The 23,267-nt window shown below is 41.0% G+C and overlaps 1 protein-coding gene across 1 annotated transcript in view; it reads left to right on the top strand.

Moving 5' to 3' along the window:
• Nucleotides 1-23,267, top strand: part of PIGN (phosphatidylinositol glycan anchor biosynthesis class N) — a 100,352-nt gene that overhangs the window by 54,838 nt on the left and 22,247 nt on the right. The window contains exons 22-28 of the mRNA XM_052660290.1: nt 1,747-1,849; nt 9,306-9,408; nt 10,910-10,996; nt 13,890-13,945; nt 14,503-14,578; nt 16,324-16,397; nt 21,837-21,879. Coding sequence (XP_052516250.1) covers nt 1,747-1,849; nt 9,306-9,408; nt 10,910-10,996; nt 13,890-13,945; nt 14,503-14,578; nt 16,324-16,397; nt 21,837-21,879 — 542 coding nt within the window. The remainder of the gene's footprint in view (nt 1-1,746; nt 1,850-9,305; nt 9,409-10,909; nt 10,997-13,889; nt 13,946-14,502; nt 14,579-16,323; nt 16,398-21,836; nt 21,880-23,267) is intronic.

Genomic DNA, 23,267 nt, shown 5'->3' with positions numbered 1-23,267 from the left:
ACGCCTATGGATGATGTGATGTGCAGTTTAACCTTTATTTGTTTAAAAACGCTTTTTGTTCATCATTTTAATAAAAAAGATCATTGGGTGGAACTTTGCCTTACAAAGAGCATTAAGGGATAGGAGTGTTTTACCTTGGATTACCCTTAAACTCCAAGCAGATGTGTAAAAATACAACAGGAAACTGACATGTATCTCTCAAAGTTTTGATTTGCACCTTTTCCAAACACCATGGTCATTGTGTAAGTGGAACTGGACAAGAAGTATCTCTTGTAAATGTAACTCTGTTTTCACTGTATGAGCTTTATTTCATTATGGGCTTTATGTAGACCGTTCCTTTTAAATTATCTTGATTCCTAGAGTTACTATTTAAATTTATTGTGCATGACAATAGAGAGACTTCTCTTTCATTTTTTTAAAAAATGTGTTCAGATCGTACCATGTTCTGGTGCTATTCTGTTCCCTGAGAAAAATAAAAGATTGCTTAAATGGATTGACAGACTTGCCCCATGGTTAAACAGTTATAAGCCTTTCATCCAGGATGCCCTCCCGAGGGATCTGTCTTCATTCTCTGAAACATTTAATTCTAAAGGTGGCACTAATGGTAAAGAATCTGCCTGCCATTGCAGGAGCTGTAAGAGAGGCAGGTTTGATCCCTGGGGCGGGAAGATCCCCTGGAAGAGGGCCTGGAAACCCACTTCAGTGTTCTTGCCTGGAGAACTGAGTGGACAGAGGAGCCTGGTGGGTTACAGCCCTTAGGGTTGCAGAGAGTTGATGCAACTTAGCAGAGCGTGGCACATATTGCCGCCTTAACCAGGAGGGGCAGGAAATCGTGCACGCTTTCTTTCCAGAATGGAGACTGGGCTTATGCTTAGCTGTGCTCAGCTGCTCAGTCGTGTCCGACTCTGCGACGCCATGGACTGCAGCCCGGCAGAATCCATGGGATTCTCCAAGCAAGAATTCTGGAGTGAGTTACCACGCCCTCCTCCAGGAGGTCTTCCTGACCCGAGGATCGAACCCAGGTCTCCCACATTGCAGGCGGATGCTTTACCGTCTGACCCACAGGGAAGCCCAAGAATACTGGAGTGGGTAGCCCATCCCTTCTTCAGGGGATCTTCCTGACCCAGAAGTCAAGCCAGTGTCTCCTGCCCCGCAGGTGGATTCTTTACTAGCTGAGCCGTAGCTGCCCCTGCCCCGGGTCGTTTGCTCCCCCAGTGACGTGACTGCTTCCTGACCTGAGAGGGAAGAGGACCTCCCTTGCTCGGATCACTCCTGTCACGGCCTCTTGTGTGGCGGGCTCCTCCTCCTTTCTCCTTTTCTAACTGGCATGCTATAACTCTTCAGTGCAATACTTCGCAGGGGAACTTGGAGAAGAGCAGGGGGGCCGGGTTTAGGGAAAATCAACTTCTATCTTTGAATTAAATGTCTAATTAAGAGAAAAGTTGCTGAATCTTGAGTAATATTTTTTATTTTTATTATATACATTATTCTCTTAGGAGTTATTACAGTGAGCAAGAGCGAGGATATACACTGAAAAAATCTGAACTAAAATACGGTTAAAGTGAGGGAATGTCATTAAACGTATGGAGTTTTAAGTGTCTTACAAAAATGAGTAGGGCAAATGTAGTTTCCTTTGAAGTGTCACACAAGCAATAAATGCTGTAAGTGATAACAGATTACTCGGTGCTTTAGACTCTGCACTCTGTGTGCCTCGTCCTGACTCCACCCAAATCTGTCTCATTGCAGCCTCCTCCTTCGTCACGCCTCTCCTGAGCCCTCCCATCCTCTTCGATCGATTGTTCAGCATTCTTCTTTCCTCGATGTCGACCTACCTACTTCTAAGTACAGGGTATAAAGTGTTTTAAGATTTTAATCTTTAGTAGCAAGTTTTAAATGATATACTGACCGTTCTCTAAGTATTTGACCTCTGGAAATGAAAAACATGTGAATCTTGAGGAATACATTGCAAGCATTTTTACTCTGGAAGAACTGTCTGTGCCTTTATCTGTTCTCTGCAGTTTTCTGTGTCATGCCGTTTTCAGAGTATTACCTGTTGTCTTGTGTTTCTGTTTATTTCCTGAAGTTGCTAAAATGTTGCTTACATACAATGTTAGAAAGTTCTGATAGATTGTAGAGGAATTTTAAATCTCAATGACTTATAAAGATTTAAGTTTTTGTTGCTTTCCTTTCATGCACTGTAAATTATGTTTTGATTTGTTCATTCTTTTTTAAATACATTTTCTTCTATATTTACCCTTAAATATGTCATAGTCCAAATATTCCTTTTGATTCAGAAACCTTTTAGAATATTTTCTTAAAAGTTAGAGAATACATTTTCATTGAAGATTGAAGTTTTCTTATAAAACCAAAAAAGAACAGCTTGATTTGGGTTAGTCTGAAGCATTCTCTAGAAATCAGTGAGAACAATGATTTTCTCCGTGTCTGCTTTGAAGAAAAGAGTTCTTCATTTGCTTTCAAATTTTATTTCATCTTTACTTAAATCCTTATGGGTGCAAAAAATATGCACATTACTCAGTTTCAAAATTCAGTCCAAATATAGGATCTTGGTCTCAATTAGAATAAACCTAGGGATTCACCATTGTGCTATCAACAGATTATCATCTATCGATAATTTATATAAGATTTTTGTAAAGCCATTATGTGTCCAAGACTTGGGTTCATTTTGTGGGAAGCCTAATATCTCCTGTTTCAGGATTAGAAGGGTGTCCTCAACATCTTTTCCTAGTAGACCCTAATGTCCTAAGTGATCTGGAACCCAGGAGTTCTTGTAACCTCCTTCTCTTAACAAGGTTCCCCACACCTGTTTCTTCATTTCTCCCCCAGAACCTGATCTGGGGTGTATCTGTGAAGATGTTATATGAACAACATGGACATGTTCACCAGTCACCTTGACTTGAGGCTTAGAATTTTCAGTTTTCAAAGAAAACTTGAAGTCTATCAGCATATAAACATAATGAGACTTAATGCTATTGACTCTTTTCTCCTTTATTGGTGAAATTTCAGGATAAATAGTTCAATTATAATCAGAATCCATTAAAGTGCATATGAATTAGAATATGCACAGGTTTTAGTCTAGATTAAAAAAGTAGAAGATAAGATCATTTCTAACCCTCCTTTTGGGACAACATACAAGTTTCATTACAATCACACCCGGAGGCTGTCTTTAGGAGGTGGATGTTTGAGTGTTCAGAATATGTGCCAGCCCCTACATAGTCACTTAAAGATCAATAAGCCCTTTTCTTTTTTGAGCCTTTAAATTCTAAAGCAATGTAAATCTTTTAATCTAAATATTTAAAGAAATGTATTATAGATTCAAAAATACAAACAAATCTAGAAATAGATTTAGTTTCCTGGATTAGAAATGAAGGAAGGAAGAGTAATTAAAGTTGAATTTTAAGTCAAAAATATTTCACAGTGTAGAGTGAGCTAATCATACGACTGATATTAGGGAAAATATTAGTGTTTTATCTTCTATTTAAAAAATTTTTAGTATTATAGTATTTTAAATTATCGATTTCATTGTCAAAAGATACCAAAGCAGATTATCATAAGCATGTTTAATTTAAAAAAATCTAAAAAGTGAAAAATCACATCTGAAATCAGAATACTAATGATGTGTGACCTTGTTAATGAATGTATTAAGAAATATATTTTGCAACATCAGAAAGTATTTACCTTTGGAAAAAAAATTAAAACAGAGATAGCTGAAACAGGAGTCTAATAATTTCAGTTAGTACATTTTTCAATGGCAAGTCAGTTTTGCAAAACATAGTCCACCTGTTACTGTTCCCATCACTGTTTTGGACAAGCTAGAGGGTTCTGTACCCACTTCAGTGTCCTTGCCTGGAGAATCCCAGGGGAGCCCGATGGGCTGCCGTCTTTGGGGTCGCACAAAGTCGGACATGATGGACGTGACTTAGCAGCAGCAGCAGAGGGTTCTCTATGTAAATAGTGTGAATAGTCAGAATTATAGGATATTTAAAAGAAATGCAGTTTTATTACTTTACAAAAGTACAGTAATAGAAATTCTAAATTCTAACAATGCATCCTTGATTAAGTGAATAAAGAAGATTCATTTTTAATCAGCATTTGATTATTTTTATGCAAATGGAAGCTATTGTAATACTTGAAAATAGTTTTCTTAAGTTGGTTAAACATGTTCTTCTAAAATTTTGATTATCCCTTTGCTTAACAAAGTGTAATATAAACTGAATGTCTTTTCAGCCCTGTTCAGTTGTCACAGAGCCCAAACTAAACAGATCCTAACTTAGTCTAACTTAGTAAGTACACTGTGAGCCCATAATGACATTTTATTGGTATTTCAGTTTATTAATTCAGATATAGAGACTTTAATGCGATATTGGCTTTCTGAAGAAATTATTTCTAAAGAAATATACTCTCATAAGAAGATTGTCTTTATCAGATTTATTCACCTACATTTTAAAAATTGTATTTAATAGTTGTAAAAAGAAGTAAATCTGTAGCGCTATTTGTTGAACTATGGAATTTCTGTTTTTATGTATTCAGTTTAGTTCAGTTCAGTTGCTCAGTCGTGTCCGACTCTTTCGACCCCATGAATTGCAGCACTCCAGGCCTCCCTGTCCATCACCAGCTCCCGGAGTTCACGCAGACTCATGTCCATCGAGTGCATGATGCCATCCAGCCATCTCATCCTCGGTCGTCCCCTTCTCCTCCTGCCCCCAGTCCCTCGCAGCATCAGAGTGTTTTCCAATGAGTCAACTCTTCGCATGAGGTGGCCAAAGTACTGGAGTTTCAGCTTTAGCATCATTCCTTCCAAAGAAATCCCAGGGCTGATCTCCTTCAGAATGGACTGGTTGGATCTCCTTGCAGTCCAAGGGACTCTCAAGAGTCTTCTCCAACACCACAGTTCAGAAGCATCAATTCTTCGGCGCTCAGCCTTCTTCACAGTCCAACTCTCACATCCATACATGACCACAGGAAAAACCATAGCCTTGACTAGACAGACCTTAGTCGACAAAGTAATGTCTCTGCTTTTGAATATGCTGTCTAGGTTGGTCATAACTTTTCTTCCAAGGAGTAAGTGTGTTTTAATTTCATGGCTGCAGTCACCATCTGCAGTGATTTTGGAGCCCCAAAAATAAAATCTGACACTGTTTCCACTGTTTCCCCATCTATTTCCCATGAAGTGATGGGACCGGATGCCATGATCTTCGTTTTCTGAATGTTGAGCTTTAAGCCAACTTTTTTGCTCTCCTCTTTCACTCTCATCAAGAGGCTTTTTAGTTCCTCTTCACTTTCTGCCATAAGGGTGGTGTCATCTGCATATCTGAGGTTATGGATATTTCTCCCGGCAATCTTGATTCCAGCTTGTGTTTCTTCCAGTCCAGCGTTTCTCATGATGTACTCTGCATAGAAGTTAAATAAGCAGGGTGACAATATACAGCCTTGACGTACTCCTTTTCCTATTTGGAACCAGTCTGTTGTTCCATGTCCAGTTCTAACTGTTGCTTCCTGACCTGCATACAGATTTCTCAAGAGGCAGGTGAGGTGGTCTGGTATTCCCATCTCTCTCAGAATTTTCCACAGTTTATTGTGATCCAGACAGTCAAAGGCTTTGGCATAGTCAATAAAGCAGAAATAGATGTTTTTCTGGAACTCTCTTGCTTTTTCCTTGATCCAGAGGATGTTGGCAATTTGATCTCTGGTTCCTCTGCCTTTTCTGAAACCAGCTTGAACATCAGGAAGTTCATGGTTCACGTATTGCTGAAAGGAAAGAGTAATTTCACATATAAGTACAAATATTTTTTAAGATCATGTTTTTTTTATCCTCAAACTACACCTTGATTCAATTAGCAGCTATTTTTCTTCACATTTCTAGTATCCTGAACACTAGACAGACGTACGGATAGAGTAATTAGAATACCCCAGGTCTGTAACAGTTGTAAAGTTCTGTAAAATGTGGACTCTATTTTACAATGTTAGGCAATTATAAAATGCAGCAATTCAGTTCAGTTCAGTCATTCAGGCGTGTCCGACTCTTTGCAACCCCATGAATCGCAGCACGTCAGGTCTCCCTGTCCATCACCAACTCCCTGAGTTTACTCAAACTCATGTCCATTGAGTCAGTGATGCCATCCAACCATCTCATCCTCTGTTGTCCCCTTCTCCTCCCGCCTTCAATCTTTCCCAGCATCAGGGTCTTTTCAAGTGAGTCAGCCCTTCGCATCAGGTGGCCCAAAGTATTGGAGTTTTAGCTTCAACATCAGTCCTTCCAATGAACATTCAGGACTGATATATCCTTTAGGATGGACTGGTTGGATCTCCTTGCAGTCCAAGGGACTCTCAAGAGTCTTCTCCAACACCACAGCTCAAAAGCATCAATTCTTCAGCGCTCAGCCTTCTTCACAGTCCAACTCTCACATCCATACATGACCACAGGAAAAACCATAGCCTTGACTAGACAGACCTTAGTCGACAAAGTAATGTCTCTGCTTTTGAATATGCTACCTAGGTTGGTCATAACTTTTCTTCCAAGGAGTAAGCGTCTTTTAATTTGATGGCTGCAATCACCATCTGCAGTGATTTTGGAGCCCCCCCAAATAAAGTCTGACACTATTTTCACTGTTTCCCCATCTATTTCCCATGAAGTGATGGGACTGGATGCCATGATCTTTGTTTTCTGAATGTTGAGCTTTAAGCCAACTTTTTACTCTCCTCTTTCACTTTCATCAAGAGGCTTTTTAGCTCCTCTTCACTTTCTGCCATAAGGGTGGTGTCGTCTGTATATCTGAGGTTATTGATATTTCTCCTGGCAATCTTGATTCCAGCTTGTGCTTCGTCCAGCCCAGCATTTCTCATGCTGTACTCCGCAATTAAATTATCATAAGTTTATTGTGAATAATATGATACAAAGAATGACTAGAGAAGTGGATTGAATTGTGCCATCAGGGACTTAGGTGACAATTGAACTATATATTCAAGAATGGCTAGGATGCAGGCATTCTAAATCTTTCCTTTTCAATTTTTTTTGTAATCGCTGTAAACATCGTACAGTCACATTTTGCAAAGTAGAGATAAGGAAGAAAATCATATACTAACCCTACCCCTCCTCTTGATGTTCTGGCTTATTTCTTTCCAGTCTTAGCTCTGTACTTATCTTTTTAATACAGTATTAATGATAGTCCATGTACTATTTAGTATCTTTATTTTCTACTTAATTTTAGAAGCATTTTCCCAGGTAGTTCACAGGCTTCCTAAGAATCATTTTAATAGATTTTTAATATTAGGTAATATGGCTATTCCTTGATGCTTTTATTATTCCCCTATTTTTGGTCACTTTATTTCTAATTCTTAGTATCATAAATAATATTTTGAGTTATATATTTTTCATAAGCTTTTTATATAGTTATTAATAGACTATTTTCTTTGCTCACTTCTCAGCTGTATTATAAGTGGGCCATAGAATATGAACTTTTTTTTTTTACTTTTGTCTTAAGAACAGCACCAGTTTATAATATTACCAACAACCTGTGAGGGGACGCACTTCATCATATCTCTCACAGTATTTCTACTTTAATTTGTAAATAAGAATATTGGAGAAGGCATTGGCACCCCGCTCCAGTACTCTTGCCTGGAAAATCCCATGGATGGAGGAGCCTGGTGGGCTGCAGTCCATGGGGTCGCTAAGAGTCGGATACGACTGAGCGACTTCACTTTCACTTTTCACTTTCATGCATTGGAGACGGAAATGGCAACCCACTCCAGTGTTGTTGCCTGGAGAATCCCAGGGACGGGGGAGCCTGGTGGGCTGCCGTCTATGGGGTCGCACAGAGTCGGACACGACTGAAGTGACTTAGCAGCAGTAGCAGCAAGAATATCAAAAGCTATTTTAGCAGGCCGAAACCGCATAGCTCTGCGTGTTCTCTGCACCTGTTTTACCAGTAGTGTTTTCTCACATACGTACTGTCTGCTCGTATCCTTGGATGTTCTAAACCTTATATACCGAGTGATTTATATATGCTTTCTCAAAGCTGAATGTTTTCATCTGCCCAGTTTTCAGGGTTTTGTCTTACGATTGGTGGTCAGATTTAAAGGGTTTTTGTTTTCTTGCTTTCCCTTGTTTAGGAAATAGTACCATATGGATTAGAGTTCGGTAGTTGAAAAAGTTGAATGAGAAATACAGGTTGTTGTTTTGTTTCTGTTTGGTTTGCTTAATTTTGTGTTGTAACTTCCACCCAGTTAAGTAGCTCATCAACAAGTGCTTCTGAGCTGGACCTGTACGGTGAGAAGACCGGCACAGGCAGAGACTTTGCAGACCGGTGGGGAAGGCGTTAGTCAGCGTGAGATGTATGAGCGTCTATGTATCAGATGTATCAGAGCAGTATGATAACTGCCGTCAGGTGTAGAGTATCTGGGGGATTACAGAAATGAAACACGCCTTAAACTAGGGCAGAAAAGGACTAGAAAAAGCGTCTGACACTGTGTTATCTCATGAACATCTCTCCTTTGTCCACATTATAATTGCCACATACATTATTTAATCAAACTCCCCTGTGAATATTAGCTTGTTTTTTTTTTTCCCCCCGTAAACATATTACAACAAATGTCTTCATATGGGAATCATGGTGCATATGTGTGATTATTTTCTCAGGGTAAACTCCTAGAAGGAACATTATTAGGTTACACTATGTGAATAGCTTTGAGGCTCTTGATGCATAGCACTAGATTGCCTTACAGGAAGTATTTATTATACTTTTATAATTATTCTTTGATTATACTTTTATCTGGATTATTTTTTTAACATGAGTAAATATTTTAAGTGGCGGTGGCATCTATTTTTTAATTTCTATATCAGTTATCAGTAAAGTCAAACGTATTTTAATGTATTTATAGGCTCTTTTTTTCTTTTGAGAGGTTTGTATTCCTATTTTATACCCATTTTTAAAAAAAATTTGAAATGTTTATCTTGCTGTTCTCTTTATATTAATGATTTTTACCTTTGTCTTATGTTTTCTTGTTTTGTGTACTTCTGTCATTTACCTTATGAATGACTTAAATATCTCTACTATTTTAAACATGTAATGGTCTCAAGTTTTGATAAATTTCAAAAAAAGATGGTGTTGGAGTTGATATTTAAATGTAGCTTTCTTTTCCTATTTCTTCCTCTGGAAAACCTAAAAAAATTAAATTTTGTGATAATGTAACTTAGAAGTATTATCAAAATTGTTTTAACTTGCTTTTGTATTTAATTTTTTCTTTTCATTCCCACCCTCTCACTTCCGCCCCCACCCCCAACCCCTTAGGTATGAAGCTCTCTTTCCGTTAGTATTGTCATGTTTGATGTTTGTCTGGATACACATGGAACAAGAAACCCTGCAGCAATCTGTTGTTTCCTGTAAACAGAAGGTAGCTTGTCAAAACTGTTCTTGCATTTGAAAATACTAAGGTGTTCCCTATTCTAACCCCATGAGGAAGCTGCAATGTTGTTTCGTCAGAAATTCTGCCTGAGGCTGCCGTGGCTGCCCAGTGGCGAGGCTGCGCTTCCAGCACAGGCCATGGATCGGGTCCCTGGGTGGGGAGCTAAGATTTCCACACGCCACACAGCACAGCCAGGACAGAAAATTCTACTTAAAAATGTGTACTACTTCACATATTAATAATTAAGTTAATAATTAAGTCAAGCAGTTTGTAAGGAAAGTTTCATTTAGAAAAGCATGATTTTATTGTTTTATGAACATATGGGTTGGGCTTTACTTAAAGATTGTTTGTGACTCTCTGATGTAAAAAGCCTTTAATATAAGTGAAAGAATAGAGGGCAAAGAATGTTATTTATCTTGTTTCCCTTCGTTTTCACATTGAGTCTTTCTTTCCTTCAATTTATTTTTGTTGGAAGAATATTCATGTTGCCACACATCAGTTTATGAGTCTGATCATGAAGTGAGATATGTGTTCCCAGGGTTATTTTTCTCTTTCTCGTTATTCTAATCCAAAATGCTTATTCTATCACCTTAGTGATTCGGCCTCAGTCCAAATCTTAGACTGTTTATTCAACATAATGTCCTTTGAATTGGCTAAAAGCCAACCAAATATTAAGGGTACCTTTATCATGCTGAGCTGAAGAGTTGATTGATATCCCTTGCCCTTATTTCAAAACTGAAGATAATTATAAGAAACTGATGATAGAATATTTACAGTTTTACTGAGGCCAGATGAAGTGAACGCGGCAGGAAAATGCCTTCACAGTTGAGCCACTGATTCACCTTAGCTGGCTCTGATTGAGTTCGCAAAGAGTGCTTGAGTATTTAGGATAAATAATTTCAGTAAAGAAACTTTATTGAGCCACTGATTCACCTTGACTGGCTCTGCTTGAGTTCGCAAAGAGTGCTTGAGGATTTAGGATAAATAATTTCAGTAAAGAAACTTTATAGAAATATTATTGAGTAATTGCTGGTTTTAAACTTTCAGTCTGGAATATTAAAACAATACGTAAAAAGTAATTTTGATTAGAGTCAAGTAAATGATCAGACTGTCTTTAGTATTAAATATTCAATGTTTAATAACTAAATATTATTAAATTAAACATGAGGCTCATTGTGTTATGTTTTAAATTCTATATTTTAACTGAAAGATACGTCTTTTTCTAAAGAAGAGGATTAAAGCATCTTCCGAACTTAGTAGGAAATTACATGGGAAGTGGGAGATAGGGAAAGTCTCCGTTTAAACTAACAGTGTGTTTTACCTTGGCAGATTTTATTAAGTGAAATTCAGCTGTAGGAAAATATTTCTTATTTTTTGTGTGTCAATGCAAGCTGTCTTCCTGGCTGCTGTAACTGAGACGGTGAGCTTGCCCTGGCGGGTGGAGGGAAGCCGCCTGTGATTGTGCATTCTCTCTCTTCTCATCCCACAGGTCTCCACCATCCAGCTTGCCTGTAACACTGACGTGACCCAGTGTCGAGACCTCTACCTGGATGACATCCGCAGGGCCTTTTTCCTTGTATCCTTTCTGTGGGGTTCTGTCTTAAGGCGCTGCAGCCTCCCGTTTGATGGAACAAGAAAGGCGCTGGGGAGCGGGGGTACAGTTTCCACCCATCGCTTGGTAGTGGACTCAGCCTTGGAGGCTGTTTCACCGCCCTCCCAAACATGGTTTTCTGATACAGATTGCACTTCCAAACACTTATGAAACTGTACAAAAGCATAAAGAATGATACAACAGACCAATGTGTTAGGTTTGTGTGTTTTTATGTGTACTTTATACGGTACTCATATAACATGTCTTAAGAGGTTGCTGGATCACCTTGTGTGACAGCTGTTAGCATTAGAAGTTTGAAAGATGATGTAACGGGATACCGTCTGGCTTTGGAAAGGCGAGCTCGCCGGCTTCAAGGTGTCCATCGGGAGGTATCTCCTTTGAATGGACACAGTGGAGTCTGGACCATTGAGGTCCAGGAGGTCAGTGCTCCTCTGCCTCTTGCCTTCACTCTCAATTTGGCTTTCTGTCTTTGCCGACACCTTCCACTCAGCCTGTGCTAATAAGATGCTTCTTCCCCTGAGCCCTGCCTCCTCCTCAGTTATCCTTCATCTGTCCCTTGTGTTTACAGCCTAGCTCCCTGCTGCTACCGTTTCCTCCCCGTTTGTGTGCCATCTCCTCAGCCTAGATGGGTGCCTGTGAACGCTTGTCCTTGCTGTGCTGGCGTCCTCTCCTGGCCTGCACAGCCTCGTGTGTGTGGCCTGCAGACAGGAGAGGGCGCCGCACAGCCTCGTGGTCTGGTTCCACTGGACTGCTCTCACAGTGCTCACCTCAACTGGTTTCTTCATTTTCCTTTGTCCTCCAGAACACGATCCAGGCTCTCTTCTCGGATTCTACACCACCTCTGCTCTCCTTCACGAAAACTCGCTCTTCCTTTGCTCCTGAACAACACGTGCTTTTCCTCTGAGCTCTGCCATTAACCTTCTCCTCTAAACGTGCCTGGGTGGCGTCACCCTCTCCTACAGCTCTGGCTGACGCCTCTGTACAGGCACCTCTGAGACCTACCTCTCCCGCCCCGACCTCTAGAGTCACGTGACTGCCGTGCCTGCCGCCTGCGTGCCTGCCAAGTCGCTTCAGTCATGTCCCGCTCCTTGCGACCGCGTGGTCTGTAGCCCACCAGGCTCCTCTGTCCAGGGCATCCTCCAGGCAGAACACTGGACTGGTTTGCCATGCTGTCTTACTGCCCCGGGAATCGAACCCACGTCTCTTATGTCTCCGGCACTGGCAGGCGGTTCTTTACCACCAGCTCCACCACATCCTGCTGGGCGTCACCAAATACACGTCCACACTGACTGACGACTGCCCACCCTTCTCCAAAGTCAGTCTCTGCCTGACCTCATCTCGTTTAATGTCACTGCTGCGCTCCCAGCCTCCCAGGCCGTGAAACTTGTTGCCATATTTAACTAGCCCCTGACCGAGCTCCCACGGTTTCTCTCCTCCGTTTCCTCTCTGACCACACCAGTTCCGACTTTCCTGGTCCCCAACGTATGCACTATTAAAAGAGCTTCAGAACTGAATTTCCTGCCTCTAATTATTAGTCTCCCTGATCAAATATCTCACTGTTGTTGATATTTCTTGTTTGTATCACTCACTGAAAATGCTTGCTAACTCTTCAACGTCTCCACAAGATAAAGTTCAAGGCTTTTTATTAATATGCCACCAATCTGTATTTCTTGCTTCATCTCTCTGTACCCTTCATTAATGTCCTTATTTTCCCATTGTTTACCTTTAATGAATCTTACCTATTCTACCTATCATCAAAATTTTAGTTACCATATGAGCACTTTATACTGTTTTATTTATAATTATATTCTTAGGGCCTAGCTCTGCCTCTGACATACTAGGTGATAAATACTGGTTGGTTAGTTAATTGGTTGAATGCATTGAACCGTGAATATATTTAAGGCTCAAGTCACCAGCTCAAATACCGCTTCTTCAGTGAAATTTGTCGTGATTCATACTTCCTCTTCACTGTTTCTATACCACTTTTGTGTATGTGTCTATAATAATAAAGTAACTAACATTTATCGAGCACTTTCACTATTTTAAATGCTTTATTAGCAGTAAGTTCTTAGACGCTGATAAAACTAATATCTACTTTATATTACTGCACTATTACAAATATAAGTTGAAGAAATGTCAAAAAGATGTTTAACACTTTATCATCTTCTAATTGAATTCTTTTAAAACATGGCATCTCATTTCTTCCTGAGCCTCCCAAAGAACCTGGCACATTTTGTGCATAGTGGGCCCAGCGAGCATATGTGAACTGAAACTGTGTTTCAGCTGGAAACGTCTATCACTTCTTTCTTTAATGTTTAGCTGCCAGCCTCAGATAACACTGGGGCTTCCCTGGTGGCTCAGAGGGCAAAGCATCTGCCTGGAATGCGGGAGACCCGGGTTCGATCCCTGGGTCAGGAAGATCCCCTGGAGAAGGAAATGGCACCCCACTCCAGTACTCTTGCCTGGAGAATCCCATGGAGGGAGGAGCCTGGTAGGCTACAGTCCATGGGGTCGCAAAGGGTCGGACACGACTGAGCGAGTTCACTTTCACTTTCAGATAACCCCAATCCAGTGCTTATGTGAGCGGGGAGGAAACAGCAACCTTCCCGAGGTGACGGTGGCAAGTGAGAGTGACTCTCGGGCCTTGCTGTCCTTCGTACGTTGCTTGTTCAGCCTGGTTCTCTCCAAATGCATTCACGACGAAATATGGTGGAACACTCATTTTCAGCAATGTACCTCCAAATGTACAAGTAGAGAAAGCAAATTACCCTCATGGTAGAATATATATATCTTCTCTAAATGAAAAGGAACTTTTATGGATTCTGACTTGTTTGGCATTTCCTTTAACTCTATTTAGGTTTTCTTCTTAGTGACAGCCTTTTTTGGAACTGGAAATATAGCTTCTGTTAACAGGTAATTTTAAATCAAAACTATATATATCCATATATATATAAAACCAGAAAATATACAAATTAGGGATTTTGTTCTTGCTTTTTATCCTGAAGGATGTATGTTGGAAATTGGTGCATATTGGCACATACGAGTCTGTCTCATTCATTTTACTGACTTTGTAATCATTCTTTTACGACAACATTCACTCTCTTTATTTTGGGCTGCGCTGCGTCTCTGTCGCTGCATGTGGGCCTTCTCAGGTTGCGAAGAGTGGGGCTCCTCTCTGGGAGGTGCGGCTCGTGGGCGCAGTGCTGCTCCCAGGCTCCACCGCGCACGCGGTTGCTCCGCCACCGGTGGGATCTTTCAGACCAGGGATCAAGCCTGCATCTCCTGCATTGGCAGGTGGATTCTTCGCTACTGAGCCACCAGAAAAGCCCCCATGATAATTCTTGATACACTGTAGACTTGTGTTATAGTAAGAATAGCTTTCAGAAAATTAGCTTAAACACCCTTTTCAGAAGAACATTCAAGTTGCAAGAATGTGAATTCTAAAGTCCCTTTTCTTGTTGATCCCTCAGCTTTGACCCTTCCTCCGTCTACTGCTTCCTGACCGTGTTCAGTCCTTTCAAGATGGGAGCCCTGATAATGTGGAAGGTTGGTTTTCTTCTTTTCTTAAGATACTGATTAGTTAAGACTATGAACTCATTGTCCCATGAAATCATGTGACATGTGACATGAAGATTATGAAGTGGCAGAGTTAAGTAGCTGGAAAGTAGATGCCTTCTCAGACACTGCTGAATGGGAGTGGGGGACGCTTTAGCCTTTGCTCCAAAATAGAGTTAATCTTCTTGGTTTAAAGCCCATTTAACTTCAAAAAAGTAGAGAATCTCTGTTAGTCCCAGAAGTCCTATCAAAGGTGATTAAAGCCTGGGAAGTGAAGGGTGGATCAAAACTGCCTTGCTCCTCAAGATCAAAGGCTCCCCGCAGCCGTGTTCCCCACCCACGAGACTGCCAACACGTTATCATCTTTTCTCATAATCCTTGTACCTAGAATTGATTTATTCATTCAATAAATATGACATTGAAGGCTTATCAGCACCAGCTGGGTCTTGAGGATTCTAAGATAATCACAAATTATCAGCTTTCCAGGGGTTCGGACTCGCCAGTGGAATGTGATTCACTTTCTTCCCCTTTCTCTCTAGGATCATTAAGCTTGTCTCATTCCCTCTACCGTAGTGCCTGGCACGTTCTGTGTACTTAGTATGTACTTGTTTAAATACAAGAACTAATATCTGCCTAACATCTGATTTCTTCTTATTCAGATCACATAAGTAATAATTGTTGAAGGTATGTGTGTCTTAATAGGATTAACATCCTGTTTTGTTACTGCACAAATGCAAAAGTGATTTTAAGAAATGTTAAAAAGATATTCGTTTTCTCACATCACATTCTCTGTTATTTTGAAATGTGTATTGATAGTTTCTTTAGTCTTTATGTACATTTTTCTTGATGGTGGTAGTTCTTTTCTCAGTATGTTAAAGATCATGAGCCTTTAATTAAAAGCAAGAAAAAAAGAAAGGAAAACTAAAGTTTACATTAAATGCTCAATCTGTAATCTCCAGCTTAATCCAGTAAGCTTTACTGATGAAATGTAGTTGGTCATTTTTATTGACTGATGTCGCTGTAAGTGAAAGTCCTCTTAGAGCTCTGTTTCACTCATGTAGCCTTCACTTGGACAGGAATCTTATGTAGTTGTGAACATCATCTCTTTTCCATATCTTCTGCCTCCACTCTTTGTTTAAGCATCGTGTGTGTGTATTTTTAACTGGTCATTGGAAAACAGTATCTCAAAATATTAATGGTGTTATTTCTGGCTTATAGATTTTTTTCAACAAATAAAATTTTATTATACCTTTCTCCATTTTTTTCTTACAGAGTATGAATTTTATAATCAGGAAAAAATTAGTACTGAAATAAAACCACAGAAAGCAATGGTTAGGCAGCTAAATCATGTTAACAGAGTTGTAGTGACAAATAACCAGATGAGTTCAAGGATCTGTGAGTCAGGTCTTCAGACTTCATAATTAATTTGATTTGGGCCTTGTGTGCTTCTCACACCCTCTTGGGATCATTTGAACATGGTCATTAATTATTACAACGAGTTCAGGAGAACGAAAATTGGGAGCAGGCTCCATCTGAAATATGTGTCACTCTCTTTTCACTACTGGTGCTGTTGATGTGGATCCCTGAATCCATCTGGTCACTATTCTGTGTGTCACTGGTATCGTGACTTTATTTCAGCATTTGCTTTCCACTAATACAGATGAATTTTGAGAAATTGAAATATTTCTTCAAATGCTACAGGCACCCACGGCATCATCTGTTTTTCTTTCAAACAGATTTTAATCCCCTTTGTTCTTGTGATGTGTGCTTTTGAAGCTGTTCAGTTAACTACTCAGTTATCTTCAAAAAGGTAAGATGAATGCTTTGAATTTGTTCATTTTTAGGAAACGAAAGTAAACATTTGATGGTATTTTCTGTGATTGCTATTAAGATACTGTAACATAGATTATTTATTATAAAAATGAGGGAAAAAATGTTCCGCCCTTTTAGCCAGAATTTTGTAGTCATTAGAGGAAATAGTTGATTAGAGCCTATAACATAAAAATATGCCTTTTCAACTATAAAATATTGTTAGAATGCTGTCCCAGCTAGAGAGTAACCTCCTCTAGAAAACTGTAAAATGTAAATATCGAATTCTTGTAGTTAGTAACTTGCTCACTGTAGATATAGCTGTACCTACGACTCCAGGTGACCCCACCCTGTTTTCCTTTGGGTTCTCTCATGAATGTGTATTAGATGCATGTGTTATCACATTATGTCATTTTATATGGGTTGAAATTAGCTTCTAGATGTCCCTAATTTATGTGGTTTCTCAGTCTTGATTACTACACTTTTGACAAATGGAATAGGAAGTATTGTTTCTGAGTTTCTGGGAATTTGTGGAACAGTCAATGTGTTAAGTAATCAAAGACTGGAAGAGAAGCTGTCAACCCAACTGTTTGCTCTTTTGAAACAGTCAGATTGTTTCATCTGCACAGGACTGATCAGCCTTTCTGAAAGACACTTGAGATAAATACGTAGTTTCCTAGCAGTTTTATTATTCTTTAATCAAACTGGAATATTCAGTACTGAAAGAAATAATGAATATTAGAATAAATTTGCATGTTCTTCTTGATAATTTAGGCTAGAAATGAGTATAGCATATTATTATGTGTATGCCATAATAATTTTTTTTTAAAAGGTTTTCTTCCATGGTTTAAAAATAGTAGAAATCTTATTTCTAGTCTAATTTAGTATATTTTTGCAGGATTTTTACTTGAATTTAACATTGAAAGCACTTATACCTTGTCAATACCACATAGAAAATAGCGACTTAAATGCAATTAAAGGAAAAAAAAAACTAATAAAGTGACAGACATGTGCTTTCCTGCATCTCTGTTAGTGAATGCAATTTTTTAAGAAGGACTTTTAATTAAAGTCTAAATAAGAATAGCTTGTGGAGAAGGAAATGGCAACCACTCCAGTATTCTTGCCTGGAGAATCCCATGGACGGAGGAGTCTGGTAGGCTACAGTCCATGGGGTCGAAAAGAGTCAGACACAACTGAGTGACTTCACTTTCACTTTCTTTCAAGAAGTGCTCGGCACATGTGGGACAAGAAATAGAAGACTCATCAAAATGTGTGTGCGTGTGTGTGTGTGTGTATGTAGTAATTTTAACTTGAGACTCAGTTCACTTCAGTTCAGTTCAGTTGCTCAGTCGTGTCTGACTCTTTGCGACCCCATGAACTGCAGCACGCCAGGCCTCCCTGTCCATCACCAGCTCCTGGAGTTTACCCAAACTCATGTCCATTGAGTCAGTGATGCCATCCAACCATCTCATCCTCTGTCATCCCTTTCTCCTCCCACCTTCAATCTTTCCCAGCATCAGGGTCTTTTCAAATGAGTCAGCTCTTTGAATCAGGTGGACAAAGTACTGGAGTTTCAGCTTCAGGATCAGTCCTTCCAGTGAATATTCAGGACTGATCTCCTTTAGGATGGGCTAGTGGATCTCCTTGCAGTCCAAGGGACTCTCAAGAGTCTTCTCCAACACCACAGTTCAATACGGTGCTCAGCTTTCTTTATAGTCCAACTCTCACATCCATACATGACCATTGGAAAAACCATAGCCTTGACTAGATGGACCTTTGTTGACAAAGTAACGTCTCTGCTTTTGAATATGCTTTGTAGGTTGGTCAAAACTTTCAATCCAAGGAGTAAGCGTCTTAATTTCATGGCTGCAGTCACCATCTGCAGTGATTTTGGAGCCCCCCAAAAATAAAGTCTGACACTGTTTCCACTGTTTCCCCATCTATTTCCCATGAAGTGATGGGACCGGATGCCATGATCTTAGTTTTCTGAATGTTGAGTTTTAAGCCAACTTTTTCACTCTCCTCTTTCACTTTCATCAAGAGGCTCTTTAGTTCTTCTTCACTTTCTGCCATAAGGGTGGTATCATCTGCATATCTGAGGTTATTGATATTTCTCCTGGCAATCTTGATTCCAGCTTGTGCTTCCTCCAGCCCAGCGTTTCTCATGATGTACTCTGCATATGAGTTAAATAAGCAGGGTGACAATATACAGCCTTGACGGACTCCTTTTCCTATTTGGAACCAGTCTGTTGTTCCATGTCCAGTTCTAACTGTTGCTTCCTGATCTGCATACAGGTTTCTCAAGAGGCAGGTCAGGTGGTCTGTTATTCCTATCTCTCTCAGAATTTTCCACAGTTTATTGTGATCCACAGAGTCAAAGGCTTTGGCATAGTCAATAAAGCAGAAGTAAATGTTTTTCTGAAACTCTCTTGCTTTTTCCTTGATCCAGAGGATGTTGGCAATTTGATCTCTGGTTCCTCTGCCTTTTCTAAAACCAGCTTGAACATCAGGAAGTTCATGGTTCATGTATTGCTGAAGCCTGGCTTGGAGAATTGTGTGCATTACTCTACTAGCGTGTGAGATGAGTGCAATTGTGCGGTAGTTTGAGCATTCTTTGGCATTGCCTTTCTTAGGGATTGGAATGAAAACTGACCTTTTCCAATCCTGTGGCCACTGCTGAGTTTTCCAAATTTGCTGACATTTTGAGTGCAGCACTTTCATAGCATCTTCTTTCAGGATTTGAAATAGCTCAGCTGGAATTCCATCACCTCCACTAGCTTTGTTCGTAGTGATTCTTTCTAAGGCCCACTTGACTTCACATTCCAGGATGTCTGGCTCTAGGTGAGTAATCACACCATCATGATTATCTGGGTTGTGAAGATCTTTTTTGTACAGTTCTTCTGTGTATTCTTGCCACCTCTTCTTAATATCTTCTGCTTCTGTTAGGTCCATACCATTTCTATCCTTTATTGAGCCCATCTTTGCATGAAATGTTCTCTTGGTATCTCTAATTTTCATGAAGAGATCTCTAGTCTTTCCCATTCTATTGTTTTCCTCTATTTATTTGCATTTATCACTGAGGAAGGCTTTCTCATCTCTTCTTGCTATTCTTTAGAACTCTGCATTCAGATGCTTATATCTTTCCTTTTCTCCTTTGCTTTTCGCTTCTCTTCTTTTCACAGCTATTTGTAAGGCCTCCCCAGACAGCCATTCTGCTTTTTTGCTTGTCTTTTTTTTTGGTAGATGGTCTTGCTCCGTCTCCTGTACAGTGTCATGAACCTCCGTCCTTAATTCTTCAGGCAGTCTGTCTATCAGATCTAGTCCCTTAAATCTATTTAGAACAGCAGAAAACTAAACACACAGTTTTAGGATTTAAGTATTTAATACAAGCAAATACAAAGGGAGAGAACGGAGGCAAAGAAGGCAAAGTGCGACCTTATAAGTGTCTTCTCTTTTGACTTTAGACCTTTATAAGTCACTGACATCTCCCTGTAATGTTATACTGACCCATTCAGACTTAACTTGCTTACGTTGAGCTCAGCACATCCCTTTCCTCCTGGTGACCTCTAGCTGCTCCCCCTGTTTTTTTGTCTAACCCATTGCAGAAGCTCTAGTCCGCCCGTCCTTCACTGCCGTTTCCACTTGCCTAATGTCACCGGTGTCATCGTTCTGTCCACGTTTCAATCACCGCCAGAGCCCACTGTTATCATTCATCTTCAGTGGTCCCTTAGCTGACCTCGCTTAGCTGACTCCTGTCCTCCAAGAATTGTTATCGACGCAACAGACAGTGCAGCCTTTAGATCTTCCAGGGGCTTCTTGTCCCAGCGAGGACCAGTTCTGCAGCCCTGACTGTGGCACAGGCGACCCTGTGGTCCGCCCTGCACCTCTTGTCCTTGTTTCCCCGCAACCCTCGGCGCGCGCACTCTGCTTCCAGCGGCGCGCGCACTCTTCCTCAGGCACCACGCACGGTTCCTCCGCACGCCCTTTGTAGGTCCACGCCCAGTGCCATGGCAGGCCCTTTGTAGGTCCATGCACGGTTCCTCCGCACGCCCTTTGTAGGTCCACGCCGGGTGCCACGGCACGCCCTTTGTAGGTCCACGCACGGTTCCTCCGCACGCCTTTTGTAGGTCCACGCAGGGTTCTGCCTGCAGTGCTCCCGCTCATTTGGTTTCATGGTCCGCTCCACTCGTCCAGGTCTCTGCTTAAATGTCTTCTCCTCATAGATATTTGCCCAGTCAATCTACTTTTCTTCCTAACAGTTAACACCATTGGACCTTGTATTGTTATTGCAAACATTCTATTTATTGTCTCCCTGAGTTAGATGGTAAGCTCTGGTCACCTGATGTATAACCAGCAGTAAGCACCCTGGCTGGCATGCCATAGAAACTGAAAACTTATCTGCTAAATTAGTGGTAGAAGTTACTAGCATAAGATAAGATTGGAAATGGCTACTACTGCACATTGTAACATTTCTTTTAGACACAAGGCTGACTTAAGGTCTTCAACCTTCCCATTCGCTAGAGCACTAAAAAAATGTGGCCCAGGAAAAATTAAACTTGCTAGAAAGAACACCAGATAACACTGTAAAAAGCTAAAACCGCCCAGAGTACACTCTGTAACGCAAGGATCATAAGGGCTCCTTGTAACGATGGAAAGACTGTGTGTGTTGCCAGCATCGGTGGCAGTGTCCGGGTTGTGAAACTGTCCCGGAGCTTTGAAGAACTCACCAGCAGGGAAACCGGGCAGAGAGTGCATCACCTCAGTTCAGTTCAGTTGCTCAGTCGTGTCCGACTTTGCAATCCCATGAACCGCAGCACGCCAGGCTTCCCTGTCCATCACCAACTCCCGGAGTCCACCCAAACCCATGTCCATTGAGTCGGTGGTGCCATCCAACCATCTCATCCTCTGTCGTCCCCTTCTACTCCCATCCTCAATCTTTCTCAGCATCAGGGCCTTTTCAAATGAGTCAGCCATTCTTATCAGGTGGCCAAAGTACTGGAATTTCAGCATCAGTCCTTGCAATGAATATTCAGGACTGATCTCCTTTAGGATGGACTGGTTGGATCTCCTTGCAGTCCAAGGGACTCTCAAGAGTGTTGGAGAAGAAGGTACATGGGCTCCCTCTATATCATTTCTGCAGTTACATGTATATCTGTAATAATCTGAAATAAAAAGCTTAATTAAAAAAGCATAATTCATGTCCCTTTCATATACTTAAAATAAATATTCAAAATGTTAAGTAACATTTTTGAAGTCCAGCCCATCACTGTGGGACAGGAGTCCATGGTAATGTGAGTCAAGAGCTTTTGTCAAATGTATTTTCAGAAGCAGAAATACTAAGACCAGAATGTTAGGTCATTTGATTATTCTAATTTTGATTTTAATATGCTTTTAAAATGTGCCCGCTGTGTTACATGTTTGTTTATTTATTTTTTTCCAGTCTTTTCCTCATGGTTATCAACATATCAGACATCATGGCTTTGGTAAGAGATTACTGGATATTCAATATAAATAAGATTGAGAAGCTAAACAACAAGTTAATTTAATCAAATGAAATATGAGTGCATTTCTGTATATGAACTCTTTAGATACTGAGTTATAAGTGCTGGCATAAGCTACACATAAATTACTTTCTTCTTTTTTTATTTTGACTTTCAATGCAGTAAAAATGCTCTTCTTAGGGTGTCAAAAATCATCTAACTTGATTTATTAGAACCTGTATTTTATACATAGTCTTCTATGGTGCATTGTATTAACTTCCATAGGAAGATAACATAAAGAGCTATCTTTAGATTCAGGTGATACATCATTTTCCTACTTGAAATGTTGATTTTTAACGTTTTAGTCAGATTGAAAAAGATAGGAAACAAGAGTGGGGAGAAGGAAGGGAAATAGGAAAAAGGAAATAGGATAATATTATCAAGACCACAGCTCTAATAATGAGTTCTAGAGAGGGACTGGTAGCTGGGCCTCTTATATGTAGTGTATGAACAGATAGACCCTGTTTTACACCTACAGGTTCAGGAGGTTCCCCTCACTACCCTCAGATTTGATCATTCACTGAATGGACTCAGAGCATTCACTGAAGACTTAGTTTTCACAAGTGTGACTTGTTACAGGGAGAAGTGTTAGTCGCTCAGTCGTGTCTGACTTTTTGCAACCCCATGGACTGTAGCCCACCAGGCTTCTCTGTCCATGGGAATTCTTCAGGCAAGAGTACTGGAGTGGGTAGTCATTCCCTTCTCCAGGGGATCTTCCCGACCCGGGGATAGAACCTGGGTCTTCTGCGCTGCAGGCAGATTCTTTACTGTCTGAGCCAGCAGGGAAGGCCATTAGAGCGGAAGGAGCAGCTGCAGATGAGCGCAGGGAAGGTGTGCTGAGGGCAGAGTCCGACAGGGCCCCGTGGTGGAGCACTGGCCGCCCGCCCCGTGGAGCACGGACAGCCCGGCTCCCCCGCGTCGACAGCCCCATGGTGGAGCACTGGCCACCTGCCCGGCTGCCCGTGCTCCCCCGTGTCGACAGCCCGCGTCGACAGCAACAGCGCTCGGCAGAGCCGCGACGGCGACTTTTTACTCGGGCTCAGTCGCCTTCCCACAGCTGTCTCTAATCTCCAGCCCTTTAGGAGGTGGAACTGATAACACACGACCCAGAGCCCTGAACATAATTGACAGGATGAGACGGTCCGGTGGCTGAGGTCCCCGAGGCAAAAGGCTCCTGTCAGGCAGGACCTGCTAACGCCGGTGGTAGCTGATGGCCAAGGCCGGCCCTTTCTTTAGAGAAGAGCCCCTCCTCACTAGTCACCTTCCTGTGCTGGAGGTGACGAGGCTGTTAGGACAGCTTCCCAATCAGAGCCCTAGTCACTTGGTTCAGA

This window comes from Budorcas taxicolor, chromosome 22 (assembly GCF_023091745.1).
Source record: "Budorcas taxicolor isolate Tak-1 chromosome 22, Takin1.1, whole genome shotgun sequence".
NCBI lineage: Eukaryota > Metazoa > Chordata > Mammalia > Artiodactyla > Bovidae > Budorcas > Budorcas taxicolor.
This window is presented reverse-complemented; position numbering and strand designations above follow the sequence as displayed.